The 24,161-nt window shown below is 41.4% G+C and overlaps 1 protein-coding gene across 2 annotated transcripts in view; it reads right to left on the bottom strand.

The window, feature by feature from the left end:
• Window positions 1-4,101: 4,101 nt before the first annotated feature.
• opn4a (opsin 4a (melanopsin)) overlaps window positions 4,102-24,161 on the bottom strand; it is an 85,132-nt gene continuing 65,072 nt past the window's right edge. The window contains 5 exon segments of one of the 2 annotated variants that reach the window (NM_001279057.2): window positions 4,102-4,369; window positions 5,304-5,387; window positions 5,602-5,795; window positions 23,380-23,550; window positions 23,639-23,834. In NM_001279057.2, coding sequence (NP_001265986.1) covers window positions 5,366-5,387; window positions 5,602-5,795; window positions 23,380-23,550; window positions 23,639-23,834 — 583 coding nt within the window. In that variant the 3' untranslated portion in view covers window positions 4,102-4,369; window positions 5,304-5,365. 2 annotated transcript variants of the gene reach the window in all.

Consider the following 24,161-nt stretch of genomic DNA (forward strand, 5'->3'; position numbering starts at 1 on the left):
CGCTGTTCCTAGGCTGTCATTGTAAATAAGACATTTTTCTTAACTGACTTGCCTAGTTAAATAAATAAAAAAATTCTCATGACTGCATGTCTCTTCATAGTTGGATCAAGCTATGCTTTATTTTATAGATTTTTTTATGATGTCGGTGAAAACTGCTGTTGGTGAAATATCAGTCAATCACATTCAATCAAATGTATTTATAAAGCCCTTTTTACATCAGCCGTTGTCACAAAGTGCTGTACAGAAATCCAGTCTAAAACCCCGGTGGCTAGGAAAAACTCCCTTATAAAGGTCAGAACCTAATAAGAAACCTAGAAAGGAACCAGGCTCTGAGGGGTGGCCAGTCCTCTTCTGGCTGTGCCGGGTGGAGAATATAACAGAACATGGCCAAGATGTTCAAACGTTCATAGATGACCAGCAGGGTCAGATAATAATAATCACAGTGGTTGTAGAGGGTGCAAAAGGTCAGCACCTCAAGAGTAAATGTCAGTTGGCTTTTCATAGCCGATCATTCAGAGTTAGAGACAGCAGGTGCGGTAGAGAGAGAGTCCAAAACAGCAGGTTTTGGCCATTGGCCAAATACTTTGGGCTGAGTGAGTATTTAATGAGAACAAAGAGGATAGCAAAGCCATCCATAATTCTTCATCCTTAGGTCCGGGACAAGGTAGCACGTCCAGTGAACAGGTCAGGGTTCCATAGCCGCAGACAGAACAGTTGAAACTGGAGCAGCAGCATGACCAGGTGGACTGGGGACAGCAAGGAGTCATCAGGCCAGGTAGTCCTGAGGCATGGTCCTAGGGCTCAGGTCCTCTGAGAGAAAGAGAGAGAGAGAATTAGAGGGAGCATACTTAAATTCACACAGGACACCGGATAAGACAAGAGAAATACTCCAGATATAACAGACTGACCCTAGCCCCCCGACACAAACTATTGCAACATAAATACTGGAGGCTGAGACAGGAGGGGTCGGGAGACACTGTGGCCCTGTCCAACGATACCCCCGGACAGGGCCAAACAGGCAGGATATAACCCCACCTACTTTTCCAAAGCACAGCCCCTACACCACTAGAGGGATATCTTCAACCACCAACTTCAAATACTTTCCATTATTTGTCAGGAGACGTATCCGACATCAACACATTCCTTCTTTGGGTCAATGTTCAATTAGCAACATGAAAAGGTTTAGGATGCCAATGTCAAGTGCAATGGAAACTCATTTTATCATACACATTCTTCTCATACACATTGAAAAACGCACACATTTATCAGTTCACACACTTAAGGGTGTACAGGCCCACTGCTTTTGTCATCCGAGATTTCCTGTCACTTATCTACGGAGGGAATGCTTTAAAAATAACCTGCATAACTCTTTCCCTGTCTCCCTCTCACCCTCTATCCTTCTTTCGCTCCCTCTCACCCTGTCCTATTCCCTCACGCACTTGCAGTCACACGCATATACACGCAAACACACACACACACTAACAAAGACAGCCACAACACGCCATTTCAAGCCAAATCTGTAACTATGACATATATTTTGTGGAGACTATTTTCATCAACTGTATGACTCTGAGTATTGATCCTATAGGTGTTTTGCAGTTCAACCTCCTACCAGAGAAGAATAGGTCAGTTCTGCTAGTGGCCACATACTTTGGGCTCAGAGGGTATTTAATGAGAACAAAGAGGATAACAAAGCCATCCATGATTCTTCATCCCTAAATTCACTACTTGGGGCCATAAATCTGCTGTTCCACAAGATCCAGCCACCCGCAAGTGTCCCTCGCCCGGCTCAGGAGATCAGAGGTTTTAAGGGAAGACCTCTGTGTGTGTGGTGTGTGTGTGTGTGTGTGTGCCAGTGCATGTCTTCACACAGCAGCCTCTTGATAACAGCGTTCCACACCGGACCTCCAGGGAGAGAAGTCAATGAGGTAATGACTGCTGACAGGGAGCGGGGAAAGGGAAAAAAAGACACTGGAGAATCCTCTAATGGTGAGGAAGTTACAACAACCACATACTGTGCAGAGTGGTGTAATTGCAATTTTACATTTGAAATCATAGTAATTATGAGATCTATGTAGACCTAAGCTGTAAAAACTTCACATTGAATCTTTTATTATCTTTTATTTACCTTTTGTATTTGTACAATACTTCAAAAATACTGATGCATCACAAGGTGGAGGATACATTAAGTAAAATGTATTTATTTAGAAAAATAAATTAGAACAACACTGATTAGACATACTATAGGCAAAGTAACAAATCTACATTAAATCCTTTTTCATATTTCTAAACATATCGTCCTTTTCCTGTAAGATAGATGCTTGTCAATAATACAAACACACAAACAAATGTAGAATTAAACATCTGCATTTAAGCTCAACACCATTAAACTACAGAACAACAAAATAGATTACAACTTGCCATTTGATAAGACTGAATAACATTTATTTGGAAAACATACTGCAATTGAATCTATTTTAGAAACACTTTCACCTCTGAGATACTGAGAGCAGGGGGTGAAAATATGTTTTCACCGTTAGGAATGCTTTTGTATCAACCTTTCAATCCCTTTCCATCTGGAATGAAGCTGAACTCTCAAGTCTCTCTGCCTACTTTTCTGGCCATGCGACGTTGTGAATCACTAACCACGTTTCCATCCAGTTTTTATGCGTGTAAAGTCATATCATATTAAAAAAATCACTACAGTTGTGAACCTGTGATGTAATTAGGAAGTTTTGGTAAAATTGTATAAATGTTGACAGATAATTTGTTTGTTCGACATGGTGGGATCGTTTTGCGTCGGTAAAACGAATTATGCTAGAAATGGCGGAGAAAACGCCTTTACACACAAATATTGATATAATAACCATCATATCGGAGTAAACTTGGAGTCATGCGATGACATGATACGGTCCTCCCACTTCGACTCGGGAAACCATGCAGTTTATTAGGCTACAGATTAAATAAATTCTGATGAACTTCACACGCCTTTCCAATAAATAAAGAGGGTCTTATTCGGGTGATATGATGATCGATGCTTGATATAAAGTATCCATATTCATCTCATCATGTAAACTTTTATTTTTTAAGAGTTTAAAATGCGATGGAAACACATTGAACTTTCGATTTTGATTCTGTAAATGAAAACTTAAGCGAAAAAGTACTTTTTTGTGCGCTACCTCATCCTACGCTGATTTTTTTTTAATCAGCAACAAGTCCGTTTGCTGGAAACACACCACTGATGAAAAAAATGCATATTTTCTTTGCTTGCACAAGGAGTTAAGTTATTATTATCCATTATTTCAACTGTTCCATTAGAGCCCTTAGCTCCAAAATGAATTGTCTGATACCGATTCTCCCATGAATTACAATCAGAAAGACCCCCGCGGTACGGAAATAGAAATACGTATGGTTATCTTAGTGTGGAAATCTTTTCAAAATATTGAAAATTTTGAAATACAATACTTACTGGTAATAAATGCAGCTTCTTACAAAGCAAATAACATTTTACACTGCGTAATTACAAGCATAATCTAAAAAGCAGGAGACCATAATAAATAGGAGACCAGACACTCAACAGATGTACATGGACTGTTCACCTGTACACACACAAGTGCTATCAATCACTCTCAACCATTGTGTCCTGTAGTCTGTCAGTCTATTTGGTTCCATCAAAACACAGTAGTATGAGTTAACACTAGTCTGGTGATTGAAGTCAGAGGAACGGGTGAGAAACTGAGGCTGGAATTCAAATCTGCCATAGTTAATGTTATTGCAGTGTCTTTGTTTACCAACTAAGCTACTGCCCATTGACCAACCACTTCTTATTCCATAAACTGGACGCATCTACAATAGTTAAAACCATTCAGTGATTTTATTTGTCTATGGGGAAAAGAGTTATACTGCGTAAATACAGCAATAGAATTGTCACGTCCTGACCAGTAATAGGGGTTATTTGTTATTGTAGTTTGGTCAGGACGTGGCAGAGGGTATTTGTTTTATGTGGTTCGGGGTGGTGGTTTGTTTAGAAGGGTGTTTGATTTATTATTTCCGGGTTTTGGGTTATGTTCTATGTTTTTTGTATTTCTATGTTCTCTCTAGTTTAGTATTTCTATGTCAAGGTAATTGGGTGTTGGACTCTCAATTGGAGGCAGGTGTTTTTAGTTGCCTCTGATTGAGAGTCCTATATATAGGTATGTGTTTTGTGGGAGATTGTGCTAGGTATAGCCTTAATGCCTTACCGGCCTGTTTTCGTCATTGTGTTTTATGTACGTGTTTATTTTTGGTTCACCTTCTTTGCCAACTAAATAAAAAAGAAGATGAGTGCACATTTCCCCGCTGCGTCTTGGTCCGCTTCATCCGACGACAACTGTGACAAGAATACTTTATTACCATCAAGAAGGAATTTGTCTTGCACAATTAAATTGCAGGTTCTATCAAATTCAGCCCTGAGTTGTGGATTTATTGTGCAGCGTCCTACACATTCTAATGCTCAAGACATTTAAGGCCAGGGTATTGATGGAAGTTCTTAATGTGGGTCCAGGTTGTAGTCAGGCCAGATTCTGTCACACAGGCCAGGGGCCTCGAGAAAGAATCTGGGCTGACTACAGCCTGGACCCATATTAAGGACTTCAATCAATACCCTGGACCAGTGGTTCTCAAACCTCTCCTCGGAGAACACCAGACTCTTCACAATTTTGTTGTAGCCCTGAACTACTGTAACTCACCAGGTTCACATAGTCAAGGGCTTGATGATGAATTGACTATTTGAATCAGGTGTGCTAGCTGTGGAATAGTTAAAATACATTGAACAGCTGGGGGTCCCCAATGAGAGGTTTGAGAACCCCTGCCCTAGACAGCCTGACATTTCCACCAACCACTGGCAGTGTCTCCCAGCTAAGATAGATCCCTCAGATAGCCATTTCCAGCTCAGCCTTTTTTAGTCATGTCTGCATTACTTCACACAATAGTTCTACTTAATCGGTTTCAGCCTTTAGCAGATCTTAGATGAGGGGTCTTGGGCTAGGGGAAATGTTTGAAATGGGTTTGAAACAGTTGGGCTGCTGTCTGATTTTACAGACTTCCTTACGATTGTAGCTCACTCAAGAGGACCAGGTGAAAGCTTAGCAGACAACACAACCAATTCCATTTCTGTACTTTGTCTAGCCTTTTGGGGGCCCTAAGTGGGATTTCGCCCACCCCCACTGTGGCCTCCCTGTTGATGGCGGAGATACATTGATTTAGTTTTATGGTACTTTTCCTAGACATTTTGCAATGTGGTGTAGAGAACAGTATGTTGAGACCTGAAATGAGTTCCTGGTTCGGGGGCCCCATGGCGGCCGGAGACCCAAAGCGACCGCTTACGTCACTTATGCTTGGAGCCGGCCCTGGTTGTACCACATTAACAAAGAGACAAAACAAAACCTTTTCAATAGAGAACATCCAGCAAGAGTATTCACATGGGGGTTAACTTGACTTGCAAAAAAGTTTCATGTTGAGTACAGACCCTGGCATTTATTATAATTTATCATGTACTGTGGTTGTGATCAGATGAGTGGTGTAGAGGCGTCACTGTTAGAGGAGTTAGAGGGAAGTGTTGACCTCTGCTGGACACTCTCCTGTGGCTCCTTAGTAACAGACCCCACATCTATTCTGCCATTGGATGGCCTTGTACGGGAACCACGGGAACTGGCCCTAAGGACAGGTAAGAAAGGGCTGGTCTCGGAGGTGATGACGATGCTGGGAATCTGGCCAATCACTCCTCTCGCTACGATGGCTTCTGACGAATCACCAGCCTGTCGAAGTCAAACAAAAGATGAGATGAGAAACAATGAACATAAGATGCCAAATGATAGATTTTTTACACCCAATTATCTATGCAACGTGGCAATTTGGATTACTGGTTTAATATTATTTTCCCTAAAAGATGGTCTTGTATCCTTCGAAGTAAATCTCAAATATATCTTTTCCTTTGTCTCCAGCCAGGTCATGTTTTTGGGGTATGGGAGAAAAGGGACAAAAGATAGAGCTAGAGACACCATATTTTATGACAAACAATTTATATACAGTATGTCCTCTACTATTAGCAACTGTAATTTCCTTTCTAGGGTAAATTAGTTTAAATTAAATACACAGAGAACAGAACGACCGGAACATTACTTTTGTGCCTGACGGCGGGGCGGGAGTTAAAGGCGCTGCATGGTCAATCTGACATCTGCATTGTCCATGCAGCATTTACGGTGATACAGCCTCTACAGCTGGGGCGGAAATCCCGGGGGGGACACGACCCCCCCATCCTGGGAAAAATATCATTTGTCCCCCCCAATATATCACTGAAACATAACTATGTAATTTAAATAATATTAATAATACGCAATGAAAGCAATTGTGCTAATTATAGACACTTAATAGCGCGTTTTTAAGTTTCAAAAGATTGCGACCCCCCGCCCTTTGCCTCACAATGGTTTGATCCACTGCCAGTTCCTTAGCTTGCTACGTAACTGCCGTGAGGTTCATCCAGTCAATCGCGCACACACACACTAGCTGAATATCCTCTTGAGGATACCCTAGGATAGGGGGCGCCACAGCGCATTTTGAAAAAAAATCGTTCCCATTTTCAACGGCCTACTAATCAAACTCAGAAGATAGGGCATGCATATACTTATTATATATGGATAGAAAACACTCTAAAGTTTCTAAAACTGTTTGAATGGTGTCTGTGAGTATAACAGAACTCATTTGGCAGGCAAAACCCTGAGACATTTTCTGACAGGAAGTGGATACCTGATGTGTTGTATTGACTTTAAACCTATCCCATTGAAAAACACAGGGGTTTAGGAATATTTTGGCACTTCCTATTGCTTCCACTAGATGTCGCCAGTCCTTTCACAGTGGTTTGAGCCTTATAGAGTCAAAACTCAGTGAATGACAGGAGTTTGAAATTGGTCACAGGGGATGGGCCATCACCATTATGACGCCGGCGGCCATGTCTGCCCCCACCTTTGGAAACGGTTTTAAAGGCAATGAAATCATCCCCCTCGAATCTTATTGGCTCTCTTGGTGTTAGAGGCCCTGAACATTTATTTTATACAACGTTTGACATGTTTGAACGAACCTACATGCGCGAGGATTGCTTTCAGTATGAAGTGCAGAGCTGCGTTTGGAGAGAGCCATAGGACGCGCTACCAACATCAGGCTAATGGAACGTGAAGTATGGACTTTTTGACCGAAAATACATCTGTTGTGGACCTGGGATGCTTTCTGATGAAGACAACTAAAGGTAGGCGATTATTGACAATATTATTGAAGATGAGATGGTTCATACTGTTGCGTCCAAGATGGCGCCGAGCACTGTATATTAGCTGATTTTCTGAGTATCGCATCTCCTTTTATCGCAAAGTGTGATTACCCAGTAAAGTTAATTTAAAATCTGGTATGACGGGTGTTCTCAAGAGATATTCATCTATAAATGTTAGATTGACAATATACATTTAAAAAATCGTTATAGTATAGCAATTTATTGAAACGTAGCATTGTTTACCGGGACGCTTTTGAGGGGAAATTAGGTAGTCAACGTCAGACAGAGATGTAAAATGCTGTTTTTATATATAAATATGACCTTTATTGAACAAAAGAATGCATGCATTGTATAACATGATGTCCTAGGGGTGCCATCTGATGAAGTTTGTAAAAGGTTAGTGCTACATTTAGCTGTTTATTGATAATATGTGATGGAAGTGGTTGGTCGGAAAATGGCTATGAAGCTGCTTTTTACGATGGACTCATCTAATATAATCTAATGATTTGCTTTTCCTGTAAAACCTTTTTGAAATCGGACGACGTGGGTCGATTCAGGAGAGGTGTATCTATAAAAAAAAAATATATATATTTTTTATTTTTGTAAAAAATTATGATAATTTTTTAATGCTAATTGGCGATATGATTTTTCGCTGGATTTTGATCCCGCTAACGGGATCAGATGCTCAAGAGGATATGCAGAGCTAGCGCGCAAATATTAACTATTAAGCTAGCTAGTACCTATTCCATTTATGTGGCGTCGTCAAAGATGGAATCAGCATGCAGATGATGTAAGTTAGTGCTTCAAAGTCCCTGTGATAAGGTTAGCGATAAACTGAAGTCCAAACTGAACAGAACTACACTCTCTTCTACCATTGTCTTAAATATATTTAATGGTCTCGTTGCAAAAGCTAAATTGTCGCAAGGGAACTTTTATTTATTTATTTTATTTCACCTTTATTTAACCCGGGTAGCAAAGATTATAGCAAACACCACTGAAACTGAATTGGTGCTCGCTAGCTTTGCAAATTCAGCTATTGTTGGAAGCCAGCCAATATGAAACAAACTATTAAAATTACAAAAGGTTGCAGCATATGTTGTGTAAATGGTGAACTCATACAGCTGTCAACTCGTCATTTTAATCCGTTTCACATTTGCTAGCTACCTTTTAGATCGAAGCCCATATAGAATGATTGAAGATGATAGAAGCCCATCTCCTACTGTAAATAACCTACACACTGTGTGTGTAGCCAGCCAGGTAGAAAAATGGCAGACAAATAAAGGACGGACATCAGAGTATTTTTCAATACACCAAAACGCATAGTAAGAACCCTAGTAGCCTAATATCTCAAAGACTAGTTGATAAAATGTTCATAAGAAAGAAATGAAATTCTAATGGAAATGTTTCACAATGATGTCATTAGGCAGAGCAGGCAACAGATGGCACACAGACAGCAGAGTTGGGGACAAATATGCAGGGACAGACTGGCAGAGACAGGGAGTCTCAGGTAAGTTTGTTGAGTCTTTGTTTGGCAACATTATGAAAGGTTCTCAATTTTTTTTACTTGTAAAATAGGAACATAATTGGAAAATGCCATGGATACCCCCACTCTCAACTTAAACTGGTGACTGAACTAAGATTTGTTAAAGGCAATGGTATTGCTGTTGTGATTAGTTGTGTAGTTTTGGGTACCGGTAGTTAGGAGTACGGCAAACACCTTATTTCTTTGGTTCCTCAATATACATTTACCATATTACAATGTAGGCTATGTGTTACAGCACTACTTTTGGTGTCCCCCTCAGGAATTGCTCTTGAGAAAATGTCATGTAATTGTCCCCTCCAAAGTGGATATCAGATTTTCGCCCCTGTTCTACAGAAGTCAGTGCATTCATACTTATTGCGCTTCGCGGCGCAGCGCAGAGCTGTGGAGTAGAACTGTTGTCAAGGAAGTGAGTTCGTGTTTATATAGTACCACCCCCACCTACCGTCAACCAATCATGTCAATGAAGAGCGATACGGAGCCCTCCGCATTGTTACAACACTTGTGAGGCGCACAGGGATACGGTACCGAGTTCAATTTGGCCTCTGCATGCCTCCAGAGGCTCCTCAACTCCTCAACCTTCTATAAGGAGCGTCAGACCACATTTTCGGATCAAGCTTAAATTGGCTTTAACACAGCTTTGGGACGGAAGTAACAGCTGGCAGGAAGTGCACAATATCTGTCTTATCTCCATGTTTGTGGTTTGTAATGCTCATTACTTTCAACAAATGTACAATTAGCAATCATTTCATGTTTGTGTCGATTTGAATAATTCATGCTGTAGGTTAGAAATGTTAATTTAAAATAAACCATGTGTCAACATCGCCTTACAATATTAATTGGACTCAAATTAATCACATCATCTCACTTCAATGGGAATGTAGTAAGAGATGTTTTTCACCATTTTCAATTACTATTCATGCTTAGCCCTACCAATCAGGTGACCTCCAGTTGTCCTTGCCCATGCGCGTTACTCATGTCTTGATAGAATAAACGTTTTTATACTTTTCACAAACGGCAAACTCATCATGCTTATCACATTTCTATGGTTTGACCCCCAGAATCATAATGATACATATTTTTAACCACTAACCTGTCCATAAAAGCTTATGTGAGAAGCTGATCGATCAAGTCAATTGATTAAGGCATTATTCTAATGATGCCATATATAATTTTCAAACATTCAGTCACTTGTTGATATTTTGCTAACTTTACAAAAGCAATATGAACTAGAGGAGACAATGGCCTGTGCTTAAATGTTATTTTATTCCAGGTCATCAGTTAACATTGTGTTACTTTCGTCCCACCCGCATCTCCTGTAACTTCTACCAGGCTAACACCCAAGAATAACTATTATAATACTTGAAACCTATGCTGTCATTTAGTTAAGAAAATTACATAAGAAAATGTCCGTTTTGTCAACAACTCTACAACCAAAAAACCCTTCCAAGTCCGTTTTTTAAACTTTTTTTAAACTCGCTCATAACCACCTTTTGTTGATAATTTGGCGATACATGGGTAGACTGGGCTGTTTTTTTGCAGGGACCTCGTCCTCCACATTAGGAACGGGCTGACTTCACTATGTCATTCTAGCTTCTATGTTATTTGAGAAAAAAGTGTTATTTTCGCCCGTGTTACTTTCATCACGACTCTCCTCTACCTACAATCTGTATATGTAATAATGCTCTGGTTACTTAAAGGGATACTTTGGCAATGAAGCCCTTTGTCTACTTCCCCAGAGTCAAATGAACACATAGATACTATTTTTATGTCTCTGCATCCAGTATGAAGGAAGTTAGAGGTAGTTTGACGAGCCAATGCTAACTGGAAGCCAGTCATTGTGCTAACAGTATTTAGCAATTGCGTAACACTAGTTAGAAACTTTTAAAATAAAATGTAACCCCTATTTTACCAGGTAAGTTGACTGAGAACACATTTTCATTTACAGCAACGACCTGGGGAATAGTTACATGGATGAATGAGCCAATTGTAAACTGGGGATGATTAGGTGACCATGATGGTATGTGGGTCAGATTGGGAATTTAGCCAGGACACCAGGGTTAACACCCCTACTCTTATAATAAGTGCCATGGGATTTTTAGTGACCACAGAAAGTCAGGACACCCGTTTTAACATCCCATCCGAAAAACAGCACCCTACACAGTGCAATATTCCCAATCACTGCCCTGGGGAATTGGGATATTATTATTATTTATTTATTTTTTGACCTGAGGAAAAGGTGCCTCCTACTGGCCCTCCAACACCACTTCCAGCAGCATCTGGTCTCCCATCAAGGACCAACTCTGCTTAGCTTCAGAAGCAAGCAAGCAGTGGGATGCAGGGTGGTATGCTTCTGGTAAAGCAGAGACATACAAGTGGTATCCATGAGTTCATCTGACTCTGGGATAGTAGCCACCTAGCTAACATTAGCCACAAATGCTAACGCAACAATTATACTGTATGACTACTAAGACGTATGATACTGTAAGACTGCTAAGACATATGATACTGTGAGACTGCTAAGACGTATGATACTGTGAGACTGCTTTTCCACCACCGGACCATTCGTATCATATCATAAAATTGAAGGAAGTACTGTAATATATCATAAGAAATGGAGGGACACAAAAAAACATAATATAATGCGAATGAGTGTGAGAAAGTGTTGTTGTCTCTGCAGCTCAGAGTGAAAGTCTGTCTTAATTATAATCTGCCACTGCCGTTCCTGCTCTGACATTATCAGCACTGACTATAAATTAAAGAGCAAGCGGCAATATTTCTCCCCTGTAGGCCTAGCCTGCCATGAGGCGTGTCACAGAACAGTTAATTATGTCTCTCATTGATAAGGCTGGTTAATCTGCTGTGACATTTGAGATTAAACTGCAGTGATTTAATAAGGCCGTGCCATCCACATGCCTGCTGACTGCTCATGGCCAAACCCTGCCAGACCTCACAGGAATGCATTAGCATCCGTCAACACACTGAGGCTAGGGCGGAAATAAAAATGATGAATCGTCTTTGGCTAAGGAAGACACTATGGAAGCCCATTACCTAGCTGGGCTAAAGAGGGTAAAAAACCGGGGAAGACATGTAATGTGGTATTGCAGACTCAGCCAAGGTTTAGTAGGGCACTAGTGCTGCTCTTTTGTCTATTGGAGGTAGGTAATGGACACACTGGTCGATACAAAACAAGCGGAATTGAATGACACTTTTGACTCATTATGAGTACTTACAGCTAGAGGCAAGCTGCAGTCCCTGTGGCCCTATACCTGTTATGGAAATGTCATTCAGAGCTCTAGAAGATACACAATTCAGGACTTTGAGGTTGGTTCCTGCTATCATAATGAGTGACAAATTGTAATTATGCTGTGAGTCACTTCAATGTTACACTCAATTAAATACCAGTCACATGTAAGTAAAGAGTTTCTAACACAATTTAGCCTTCATTAAATATTTGATCTTGAATGGGGGGATGGCGACCACAGCAATCAGTCCGTGTGACACGGCATTACGCATCTCCAAACATCTATCAAGTCACACCACAGATCACTTGTTACCAAGGCCCAAAGCTTTTAGGCCATCTAAAACACTCAGGTTTACCTCAACCATTAGAAACCTCTTGGCGTTCCCCTAGGATAGGGGGCGCAAAAAGCGATTTTTGAAAAAAATTCATGCCCATTTTAAACGGCCTCCTACTCAAACTCAGAAGCTAGGATATGCATATAATTAATACTTGTGGATAGAAAACACCCTAAAGTTTCTAAAACTGTTTGAATGGTGTCTGTGAGTATAACAGAACTCATATGGCAGTCAAAACCCCGAGACAGATCGAAACAGGAAGTGGAATTCTGAATTGCGAACTCAACTTCATCACGTTGCCTATTAATCACACCGTGAGCTATGGTTCATTGAGCACTTCCTATTGCTTCCACTAGATGTCCCCAGTCTTTACAAAGTGATTTGAGACTCCTACTGTGAAAATTGAATGAATGAGACGCAGTGGAACGTGGTCACACGGAGAGGGCCATCACCATTATGACGCCGACGCCCCTGGTTACCCTCCCCTTTCGAAACGTTTTGAAACACAATGCAATCGTCCCCCTCGAATCTTATTGGCTCTCTTGTTGAAAAACGCCCTGAAGATTTATGTTATACAACGTTTGACATGTTTGAACGAAACCTAAATGGGGGGAAAATGCATTTTCTCGAAATGGCTGTGCCGTGGCCGACGGAAGTTTTGGAGCAGCCTTCAGACGCGCTAACAAGAACAAGCTCTTGGAACATAAAGGAGTATTTTTTTTGAACGAAAATACATTTGTTGTGGACCTGGGATTCCTGGAAGTGCTTTCTGATGAAGACAACCAAAGGTAAGGGATTATTGACAATAGTATACAAGACTAGATGTGATATGCGATTGTTCCAAGATGGCGCTGACCTGTAACGTTAGCCTATTTTTCAGAGTTTCGCATCCCCTTTCATCGCAAAGTATGATTACCCAGTAAAGTTAATTTTAAATCTGGCATTACAGGTGCTTTCAAGAGATATTCATCTATAAATCTTAGAATGACAATATTACATTTTAAAAATGTTTTCGAATAGTAATTTAGTAAATTGTAGCTCTGTTTCATCGGATGCATTTGAGGGAAAATAGTTAGTCAACGTTACGCACCGATGTAAAATGCTGTTTTTATATATAAATGTGAACTTTATCGAACAAAAGAATGCATGTATTGTGTAACATGATGTCCTAGGTGTGTCATCTGATGAAGATTGTCAAAGGTTAGTGCTGCATTTAGCTGTTTTTTGGTTATTTGTGATGCATGTGGTTGGCCGGAAAATGGCTATGTGGCTACTTTTACGATATACTCCTCTAACATAATCTAATGTTTTGCTTTTGCTGTAAAGCCTTTTTGAAATCGGACAACGTGGTTCGATTCAGGAGAGGTGTATCTATAAAACGATATAATTTGAAATGTTTTTTTTTTTTTTTTTAATTATTAAATTTTGTTATGCTAATGTCGATATAGGACGGAGGCCGCACAGGGGTTAAGAGGCAAAAAGGATTTTCTAATTCAACCTGAAAGAGCGAATGTCCGTAAAAACCAACTAATCCCTTTGAAAATGGCCTATGTGGCATCAATATGAGTCCGAAACATTTATTCTGGTGTAAATATTGACTACAAAGTGTACTGTAAATAGGATAATTTTGGTCATAAAGTCATTCTCGTCTAAAACAGTGTTTGGAACGAGTAAATGAAGGTTGGGTTTGGATTACAATTATGTCAACAAATCATGCCCCCTTTTGCCAAGCTCCACGTGCAAATCGCCACTTCACTTCCCTTCATTGAATTGGGCTCCGTTGATTCACCGCGCCCAACGTGTTCAAAGGATCATGGCCGTTTTAGACTGAAAAGCCCTATACCGAATGACCATGCAATGCAGGATTTTGATTATCATTATCACTATCATCGCTAGCATGGCTGAAGTTCGCTACCTAGTTAGCTAGCTGGCTAATGTTAGCCTACCTCAATACAACTCAGATTTTGCTTGGAAACATGATAACATTTCAAAATAATAATGTTTTATTATGATTGTGATGTGGCCAGATTGACTTTAGATGCACTATAACTTTAGCCAGCTAACTAAGATTGAGGGGACCACTGTATTTTAGCTAGCTAACATTAGTATTGCTAGCTATTTTTGACTAACTTTGCTAGTAAGAGTAATGGCAAAGTTGTTTCCTACTAATTTGCCTACTTTAGCAATATCATCGTATTTCCATGTCACTAAGTTAGTGTAATTTAGACGAAACAGTCACATTAGCCACCGAGGTGCAACCCATGTGAAGGGCAGAAATAAATATTGAATGCAGCCATGTTGCCACTAGTTAACTCATGTCTGACTACAACAGTTGACTAACTAGCAGCAACAAACTCAAACCAACCCAGGGCCATAGCAAAATATGTCACAGTTGGTTGCATTGTGTAATGGCTTCACCGGCCTGAATCTAATCCAATGGAGCCAGTCAGTCTACATCTGTAAAGCATTAAATTAGCCTCCAAACAAGATTACATTATTTCTCGAGCTATCTTATAATTGAGGGAGGATGACAATTGTTGACTCTGTTTTTCTGTTAGACAAAGTGCAGAGTTGGGTGCCAGACTGATCTCCTGGTCATGAACAGATGCTACCAGAAGGAGACCTACCAGAAGGAGACCTACCAGAAGGAGTAAGGTGGATATCATAACATGTCCGTCAATGTGATTGCAACAGTTTACCGACCTCCGAAAATCATTTCATTCACTGTTTCACTTGCTATTTTCACAACTTGTCAGAAAAGACCTCAGAATAAAAGTGTGTCATGCCACACAAGTACCCTTGTGACACCTCCTCCCAACAAGGGCAGGTCATTTGTCTTGTGTAAAAAGTTGTATTAAAAAATACCCGGCTTGAAAAACTAGTAGGTTCATTCCCCAGCCAAGCAGATACATACAACTAGTAGAATACTTTTGGTTGTGAAGTGTATTTGCAAAAAGCTTTGTCCTTTCTAAAGAACAAAATGTAATTCACCACTTGGCTGTCTATTTTATCACCCTATCACTGGTCCTCCCAGTCAACACCACCTCATAACATTGTCTTCTGCAGTTGTTCGAGAGATGTCCAGTTTGCAGCCGAACATGCAGCATAGAGAAGACCAGCAAGGTGCCCTCATCAGCATCATGCAGACACCCTCTCTGTGAGTATTCCTATGAATGTAACAGTAACCACATGTTGGCAAGTATCCAGCCAGCAACCTTCACCTGTCAGCGGCAACAGCTTTCACAGGGTCATCATTTGTACAAATACAGAAGGTAACCCACTTCATTTCTTTGATACATTTGATAACCCAATTGTGAAACATAATTTAATCTAAAAAGACGCTATTTGTTGCTATTTTTACTTCTTAGATGTATATAATGTCCAGGGCGTAACCTAGTCTGGTGGAACCAGCCTGATCGTCTGAAGTGAAATAGAAAGGTAAACAAAGCGATCAGGTTGGTTCCACCAGGTTATTCAAAACCACCATTGATAATGTGATCTGTGTGTGTGTGTGTGTGTGTGTGTGTGTGTGTGTGTGTGTGTCACCTAACTGCCATTGGTAATAGAACAGTGACTGTGTTCACAGATGCATGAGATGCAGCGAGACCTGGCACTGAACACATCCACAATGAGGTGATTACTAATAATACAGTACAGCACAAATGTCCAGTAATAGCAACTCCCTTTTTTGTGCGTCTGCTGAACACTGCCTCAACTTTGCCTATTTCTACAGATGGACTGGAGATGCTTTTGCCAGACGGCAGCATCAGTTGTTTGATGGGGAGACCATAATTGAATAGGTTTTATCTGTTTTTACAATATGTTTGTGTGTCAGATATCACATAACCCTAACTGCCATTGGTAATCGAACAGTGACCGTGTATGTGTCAGTGGAGGCTGGTGACTTAAGAAAATTGGAGGATGGGAGACCCACGCGATAAGCGCGGACCGCACAGAGACGACAAAGCATGTTTCAAAAATTGTGAAAGACTCATTATTTTAACCTAAAGCATTTAATAAAGACATTTACAGTACCATATTATGGGGAATAGGAATGAGAGGGCTACTTACACTTTGTTGGGAAGGGATCACAGCAGTGATTGTATGAGGGTATGAGGCATGAGTTGAGGTGTGATTTCATTTGCAGGACAGGGTTTGAGGTGACCAAAAGTATGTGTACACCTGCTTGTCAAACATCTCATTCCAAAATCATGGGCATTAATATGGAGTTGGTCCCCCCTTTGCAGCCTGCACTCTTCTGGGAAGGATTTCTACTAGATGTTGGAACATTGCAGAGGGGACTTGCTTAAATTCAGCCACAAGAGCATTAGTGAGGTTGGGCACTTATGGTGGGTGATTAAGCCTGGCTCGCAGTCAGAGTTTCAATTCATCCCGAAGGTGTTCGATGGGTTTGAGGTCAGGGCTTTGTGCAGGCCAGTCAAGTTCTTCCACACCGATCTCGACAAACCGTCTAAAATGTAATTGTATGCTGTAGCGTTAAGATTTCCCTTCAGTGGAACTAAGGGGCCTAGCCCAAACCACGAAAAACAGCCCCAGACCATTATTCCTCCTCTACCAAAACTTTACAGTTGATACTATGCATTCGGGCAGGTAGCGTTCTCCTGGCATCTGCCAAACCCAGATTTGTCCGCCAGACTGCCAGATGGTAAAGCGTGATTCATCACTCCAGAGAACACGTTTCCACTGCTCCAGAGTCCAATAGAGGCGAGCTTTACACCCCTCTAGCCGACGCTTGACATTGCGCATGGTGATCTTAGGCTGGCTGCTCGGCCATGGAAACCCATTTCATGAAGCTCCCGTTATTGTGCTGACGTTGCTTCCAGAGGCAGTTTGAAACTTGGTAATGAGTGTTGCAACCAAGGACAGACAATTTTTAGACTCTATGCGCTTCAGCGCTTGGCAGTCCCGTTCTGTGAGCTTGGGTGGCCTACCACCTCGCGGCTGAGTTGTTGTTGCTCCTAGACGTTTCTACTTCACCATAACTGCACTTACAGTTGACCGGAGAAGCTCTAGCATGGCTGTGTGCTCGATTTTAAACACTTGCCAGCAACGGGTATGGCAGATATAGCAGAGTCCACTAATTTGAAGGGGTGTCCACATACTTTTGTGTGTATAGTGATAGGCTACAAAAGCTATGGGACATTTATTTAAAAAAAAAGTTTTATACTAGACCTAATAGCCTATTCGGGGAAAGAAGCAGGCTTCCTCTTGCCAATTGCTGAATGTAAAACAGGCCTACAGCAGCATAGAAAATGCATGTCGGGGAAAGTTGAGGAGAGAAAGTGCATTGTTGTGATAACATTGTACTGATGATTTGCAAATAGTTGCACAGGACATACAGAGATGAGCACAGTGAAAAAGAAGACCCAAAGGAATTGACAAGCTTTAGAAAATTGGAAATCACTTACAAACCACTTAAGCAATGAGGCAATGACATGCTGTGAAAGATGCAGGCTAAATGCCATTTTTTGCTTTTGAATTGTTACATTTATATAAGAGTTACTATATTATTTTTCATTAAGCCTATATGTAGTATTATTTGCAGTTGTCACTACGACAATGAACACTGAAAGCACTGAATGGTCACTCTGAACCAGTATCTGTGTGTTAAATGCTGACTAGACCGGGGCCACGCATGCGTCCGCGTGCAGCATCCACACCAGTCGCAATCAGAACATGCAGGTTGAAATATCAAAACGAACACAGAACCAACTATATTAATTTGGGGACAGGTTGAAACACATTAAACATTCATGGACATTTAGCTAGCTAGCTTGCTGTTGCTAGCTAATTTGTCCTGGGACATAAACATTGGGTTGTTCTTTTACCTGAAATGCACAAGGTACTTTTTTTCTGTATCTTTTTAGAATTGTTACCCATTGAGTCAACACAAAATCGTGTGTTCTCTACTCCAACAGTTAATCTACAGATAAAGGGGAAACCTAGTTAGTTTCTAGTAATCTCTTCTTCTTCTGTGGACTTTATATGGTGGTTGGCAACCAACTGTAAGGTACATTACCACTACCAACTGGACTGGAGTGTGGACCTCAGTACATATTTCAATCACCCACGTGGGTATATGCTCCTAAAAACCAATGAGGAAATGGCAGAGGTGGGACTTGCAGCACGTAATGCATCAAAAATAGAACCATGTTCTATTTTAGTGCCTGGCTACGCAAACGTACACGAGCAGTTAGGATGAAATGATTGAATAACATGTATGTGTACATTTATTTTGCAACGCTCGCGCACGGAACGTGTTAGAGACCTCATGAATATCTTGTGGTACCACCTTATAGGCAGAGGCACGTAGGATGCATTGATCAGTTGATTAACAGGTGCAGGACTCTAAAAGGATAAACTTTCCTCTAGTGTGGATGCTCACCAACGTTATATAGTTATGTAGCCTATAGTTTATCATTATAGTTACAGTTATTGGCTTGCTGGATGGCCTGGGCCTTAAAGAACATTACCACAACACAGCTAACGTTATTATCATAACAGAACTAGCCTACTAGTAGGTTTGTCTAGCTAACAATAGTGAACTTGAATTAAATAAATATAAAATGACACTTATACACTTGTTTACGTGACTTTTATACTTTATAAACGGACTCTCAAATAATTTAATCTGGCAAATTTGCCACCAGCACGCTGCAGTAGGGAAGGAAAGTGGAAGTCGAATCCATAATTTCCATTGTTTGGCTGTGCACATAGCACATACAGTAGGATCTGAGGGCCCATGCTGAATCTTTTCAGCCTCCTAAGGTGGAAGGGTGTAATAAGGGTCGTCTAAAGGAGACCAAAATGCGGTGTGTGAAGTGCTCATATTTACTTTTAATGAAAACACTTCGCAAAATAACAGAACGACCAACAACAGTCACGTCAGGTACAAACAACGAAACGGAAAACAACCACCCACAAAACCCATGAAAAACAGGCTGCCTAAGTATGGCTTCCAATCAGAGAGAACGAAAACACCTGCCTCTGATTGGAAACCATATCCGGCCACAACATAGAAAATACAACATAGAACGACAATCTAGACAACCCACATAGAAAACAGAAAACCCAAAATTCATAGACAAAAACACTCCCCTGTCACGCCCTGACCAATCTACTATGGAAAAATGACCTCATACTAAGGTCAGAAAGGGGCATTGTCGTGACCTCTTCACGACTGTGTTGATGTGTGTAGACCATGATAGCTCCTTAGTGATGTGGACACAGAGGAACTTGAAGCTCTGGACCTTTTCCACAACAGCCCCGTCGATGTGGATGGGGGTGTGCTCGGTCCTCCGTTTCCTGAAGTCCACGATCAGCTCCTTTGCCTTGCTGATGATGTGGAAGAGGTTGTTGTCCTGGCACCACACTGCCAGGTCTCTGACCTCCTCCCTGTAGGCTGTCTCATCGTCATCGGTGATCAGGCCTACCACCGTTGTGTCGTGTGTAAACAATGATTGTATTGGAGTCATGTGCGGCCATGCAGTTGTGGGTAAACGGAGTACAGGAGGGGACTAAGCACGCACCCCTGAGGGGCCCCTGTGTTGAGGGTCACCATGGTAAATGTGTTGTTGCCTACCCTCACCACCTGGGGGCGGCCCGTCAGGAAGTCCAGGATCCATTGCAGAGGGAGGTGTTTAATCCCAGGGTCCATATTTTAGTGATGAGCTTGGAGGGCACAATGGTGTTGAACGCTGAGCTGTAGTCAATGAATAGCATTCTCACATAGGTGTTTGTAAAGGTGGGAAGGGCAGTGTGGAGTGCAATGGAGATTGTGTCGTCTGTGGATCTGTTGGGGAGGTATGCGAATTGGAGTGGGTCCAGAATGTCTGGGATGATGGCGTTGATGTGAGCCATCACCAGCCTTTCAAAGCCTTTCATGGCTACAGATGCTTGTGCTATGGGGTGATAGTCATTTAGAAAGGTTACCTTGGTGTTTTTGGGCACATTGACTATGGTGGTCTGCTTGAAACATGTAGGCATTACAGACGGTCAGGGAGAGGTTGAAAATATCAGTGAAGACACTGGTAATCCGTCTGGCTCTGTGGCCTTGTGAATGTTAACCTGTTTAACTTTTTACTGCAGTGGGCTAAAACAGGGTCACACAGAGTATTTCTTGGTAGTCTTAAACAAATTTATTTTGAAACAAAACAAAACACCTCAGACACATGGTTATGGGCTTTAAAAAAAGAAGACACCTGTACCAGATATAGAGTTGAATGTATTACATTTTGAGTTTGCATCCCAATAATACACATCTCAGAAGACTGAAATATAACAAAACCGTTTGACATTGAAACACCGGATTTTCAGCAGCTTTTTTGAGAGAATGTTTATTAATTATGAAATTATGAAAAATATTAATAATGTTTCACCCATGAGGCCACAAGGTAATTTGACTGCAGAAAAGGGCTTCGGTGACTGATCACACAGTAGTCCGGAACAGCTGGTGCTCTCATGCATAGTTCAGATCGAGCATAAACCAGCATTGGCCGACATCCACTCAGCGGATGTTTTGGCGGTATTTTAGGTGCAACTGCGGTATGGCGCTGACAAATCGATGAGCAGTTGCTCTGGGGTGTCAACCACTCCCTTCCTTCCTTTTTATTCCTACCGCATTAGAAGTTCAAATGGGAGATAGAAAGTGTAGGCTCTATCGATGATAGAAATAATGACAGACTAATGCATGTTGTCGTGTGAATTTGGATGGGGGGGAAGGGGTTTATAGCCTATCAGTCTAATCAAAGTGTAGACAATAGAACATCACGCATTTGAGTGTTTGAGTGTATAAAGTCGGCTGTGGCTTCGTTACCTTGTCATGGACACTGCATCCAACGGCAGTGTCTGCGATAAGGAAACGCAAGGAGCCGCTTGTGACGGCTCTAACACGGCTCCACCTCCAACACATCAACTGATATGTGGATGTTGGCTAGCGCGGATCTGATAGAATCTAGCCCTAAGTGCCTTGGGGGGGTCAAACCTCTGAATACTGTAATACTGCGGCTCCAACCCAGATGAAAGACATCTAAAACTGATTTGACTTTTCAGAGTGAGTGAACAAGGGCAAATGCACCAAAGGGGGACAGTTAATTAACAGTGAGATCGAATCTCTATCAATAATTGTATCATTTTATAACAATATGTTGTAAAGACATTTTTTGAGGCATTTTAAAGACAACTTTTCTTAGTCATGAACCCTGATAACACCCATCATATATCTATATACCCGCTTTACAGAAATGTCTACTATATACTCATGAATTTATCAAATGGATTCTAATCCTCCGATACAGATTGCCTCTACGAAGACTGTGCCCCATGGAGGTACATTATTCCACAGTTAGTAAAACCCTGCCTTAACAGATGCCATCACATTTTAAATGATAACACTGAAAGACACCATAAGATGAAAACAGACTTCAAACATTTCATAATTCAATTAGATGTCTATGGTACTGCAAAGCCCTCCTAGAGCTTCTTCCCTGGAGTGATTTTCAGTTGATCCATTGTAACATCCTGTCTGTAATGAGGTGCCAGATTAGTTTAGGAGCCATGCAATTGGCTCACACATATCCAGGGGTGCATTCCAAGCCAAAATATGGTTTAATTAACCCCCTAATGTCTATTGACGGACCGGTGTGTCAATCTAAGAAACATTATAAAAAATCCCATCAAAATCCATCAGTTTAAGTTAGATAGCTGTTTTTTTTTTGCACGGGCTGCGTCTCAATCCACCACATCCTCCTATGTCGCCCTTCCGCATCTGCTGTGGAAAATGGCAGAGCTACAGCGCTGTTTGTCAGACCAGAAGACATCACGAAAATCTGTATTCACACGAAAACGTCTGTAGCATCTGAGCGGTTTGGCCTACTAATATGACCACTCTATTGAAAGGGGAGACTCTCACAAACATGGTGGTGTTCGCCGTTTTGTTCTACGATCCCCACAAGCCCTACAGGGCTCGTCTGAAGTTGGTAACGCTGATGTGCCAACTTTTGTCTGTAGCATCCAAAACATTTGGGCTACAAACTAAAGGTAACCCATACAAATGAATGGAAGTATGGAAATAGTTTTGTGCCAACAAAAAAAAGGGGTTAAATATTTCCTGGGCTTTCTTATATCTCCTAGATATAGGACATACACTTCAAAACCTTATTACTTACGATTTCTTTTTGCCATTTATGTGTTATTTAACACTTTTCTATGGGCTATAGTAGTAAAGGCCAAATTCAATATTTTATAAAGGCCAACAGCTTAGAATTTAGATTTGTGGCGGATTAGAGAGAAATCCTTTCTGATGGAAATTTGGACTTAGTTCTTGCCTAGTCTTATTGCATTACAGTAAAGACAGATTGGTGCAGCTGTATTCAAGGGTGTTACTGTTTGATTAGGTGTTTCTCAGGTTGAGGCACTGAATATTAGGCACCATTGGTGAGATTAACGTGTATTGATGTTGGGAGTAGAGCATGTGATAGAATTAAAAGTGTCTTAATAATAACAAAATAATAATACAGAATCATAATGTATACCAGTAAGTAATATGCTATTCATTTATCTAAACGTTGATAATATGATCTGTGTGCTCTATTGTCTGATGTCTGATCTGAGTTTGATTGGTTATAACTAGGAATTCATATAGGGGCGCATGGGGCTTCCCAGGTCACTCATTACAAGTGACTTGAAGCCGAAGCTACATCTCTGTGTGATTTATTTCTATACTTCAGGGTTATAACACATAAGTGAAAGTGAGGTGAGATTTATTTTTTTTAAACTTGATGTTGACTCTTACTGACCTCTACCGTGTTAGACAACCATTCACACCGTTCTGCCTTTAGAGCCCAAAATATCCTCCATGCATTCAGAACATTGTCAAACATGCGGAAGGGAACAGAGAGTAGACTTGCCGCTTGACTTGACCTTGCCCTGATGTGTTAGTTACCTTCTCAAAAATGCCAGAGTCGTGGCTCTTCATCTTGGAGTTGAAGCTGGAGGAGCTGTAAGGCTTGAGGGCTGGGAGCTCGGTTGTGTCCTTGCTGATATCACAGGACACCAGGCGGCTAGCCGGCCTGGAGCCCATACTGGAGAGGTCAGCCTCAGTATCTGTCCAGCCCTGGGAGAAGGACCATTACATAACCATCAGACAGACACCTGGACAGACAAACAGACACATACAAGTATCAGGACATATTTCTCCGTACCGATTCGCTGTCGGAGGCGGAGGAGAGGCGGGACTTGACGGTGCTGGTGCGGCGTAAGCGATCGCTGATGTCGGAGGTCTGGCTGGTGACAGTGGAGCGTCTGGTGGACATGAAGCTGCTGTCGGCGGAGCGCAGGTCACGTCTACGTACACACAGCAACACCCCCAGACACGGGATGTACTTGGCTATGGCCATCCTGAAGACAAAATGGAGCGGGGAAAATAAGGAGATGTACCCACATGAAAAAAATACTACAGTTTACTATCGAATACTACAGTACTTAGTATCCCTCGATCATGTGTAGAACTTTTATTATAGAATGTCAGTATATGGTAGAACAGTGTTTCCCAACCCTGGTCCTCCAGTAATCCCAACAGTACACATTTTTGTTGTAGCCCTGGTCAAACACACCTCATTAAGCTCATTGAGGGCTTGATGATTAATTGACAAGTTGAATCAGGAGTCCTTGTCCATGGTTGCAATAAAAAAATGTGCTGTTGGGGGTACTCGACAACCGGGGTTT

This window comes from Salmo salar, chromosome 01 (assembly GCF_965601325.2).
Source record: "Salmo salar chromosome 01, fSalSal1, whole genome shotgun sequence".
Lineage (NCBI taxonomy): Eukaryota > Metazoa > Chordata > Actinopteri > Salmoniformes > Salmonidae > Salmo > Salmo salar.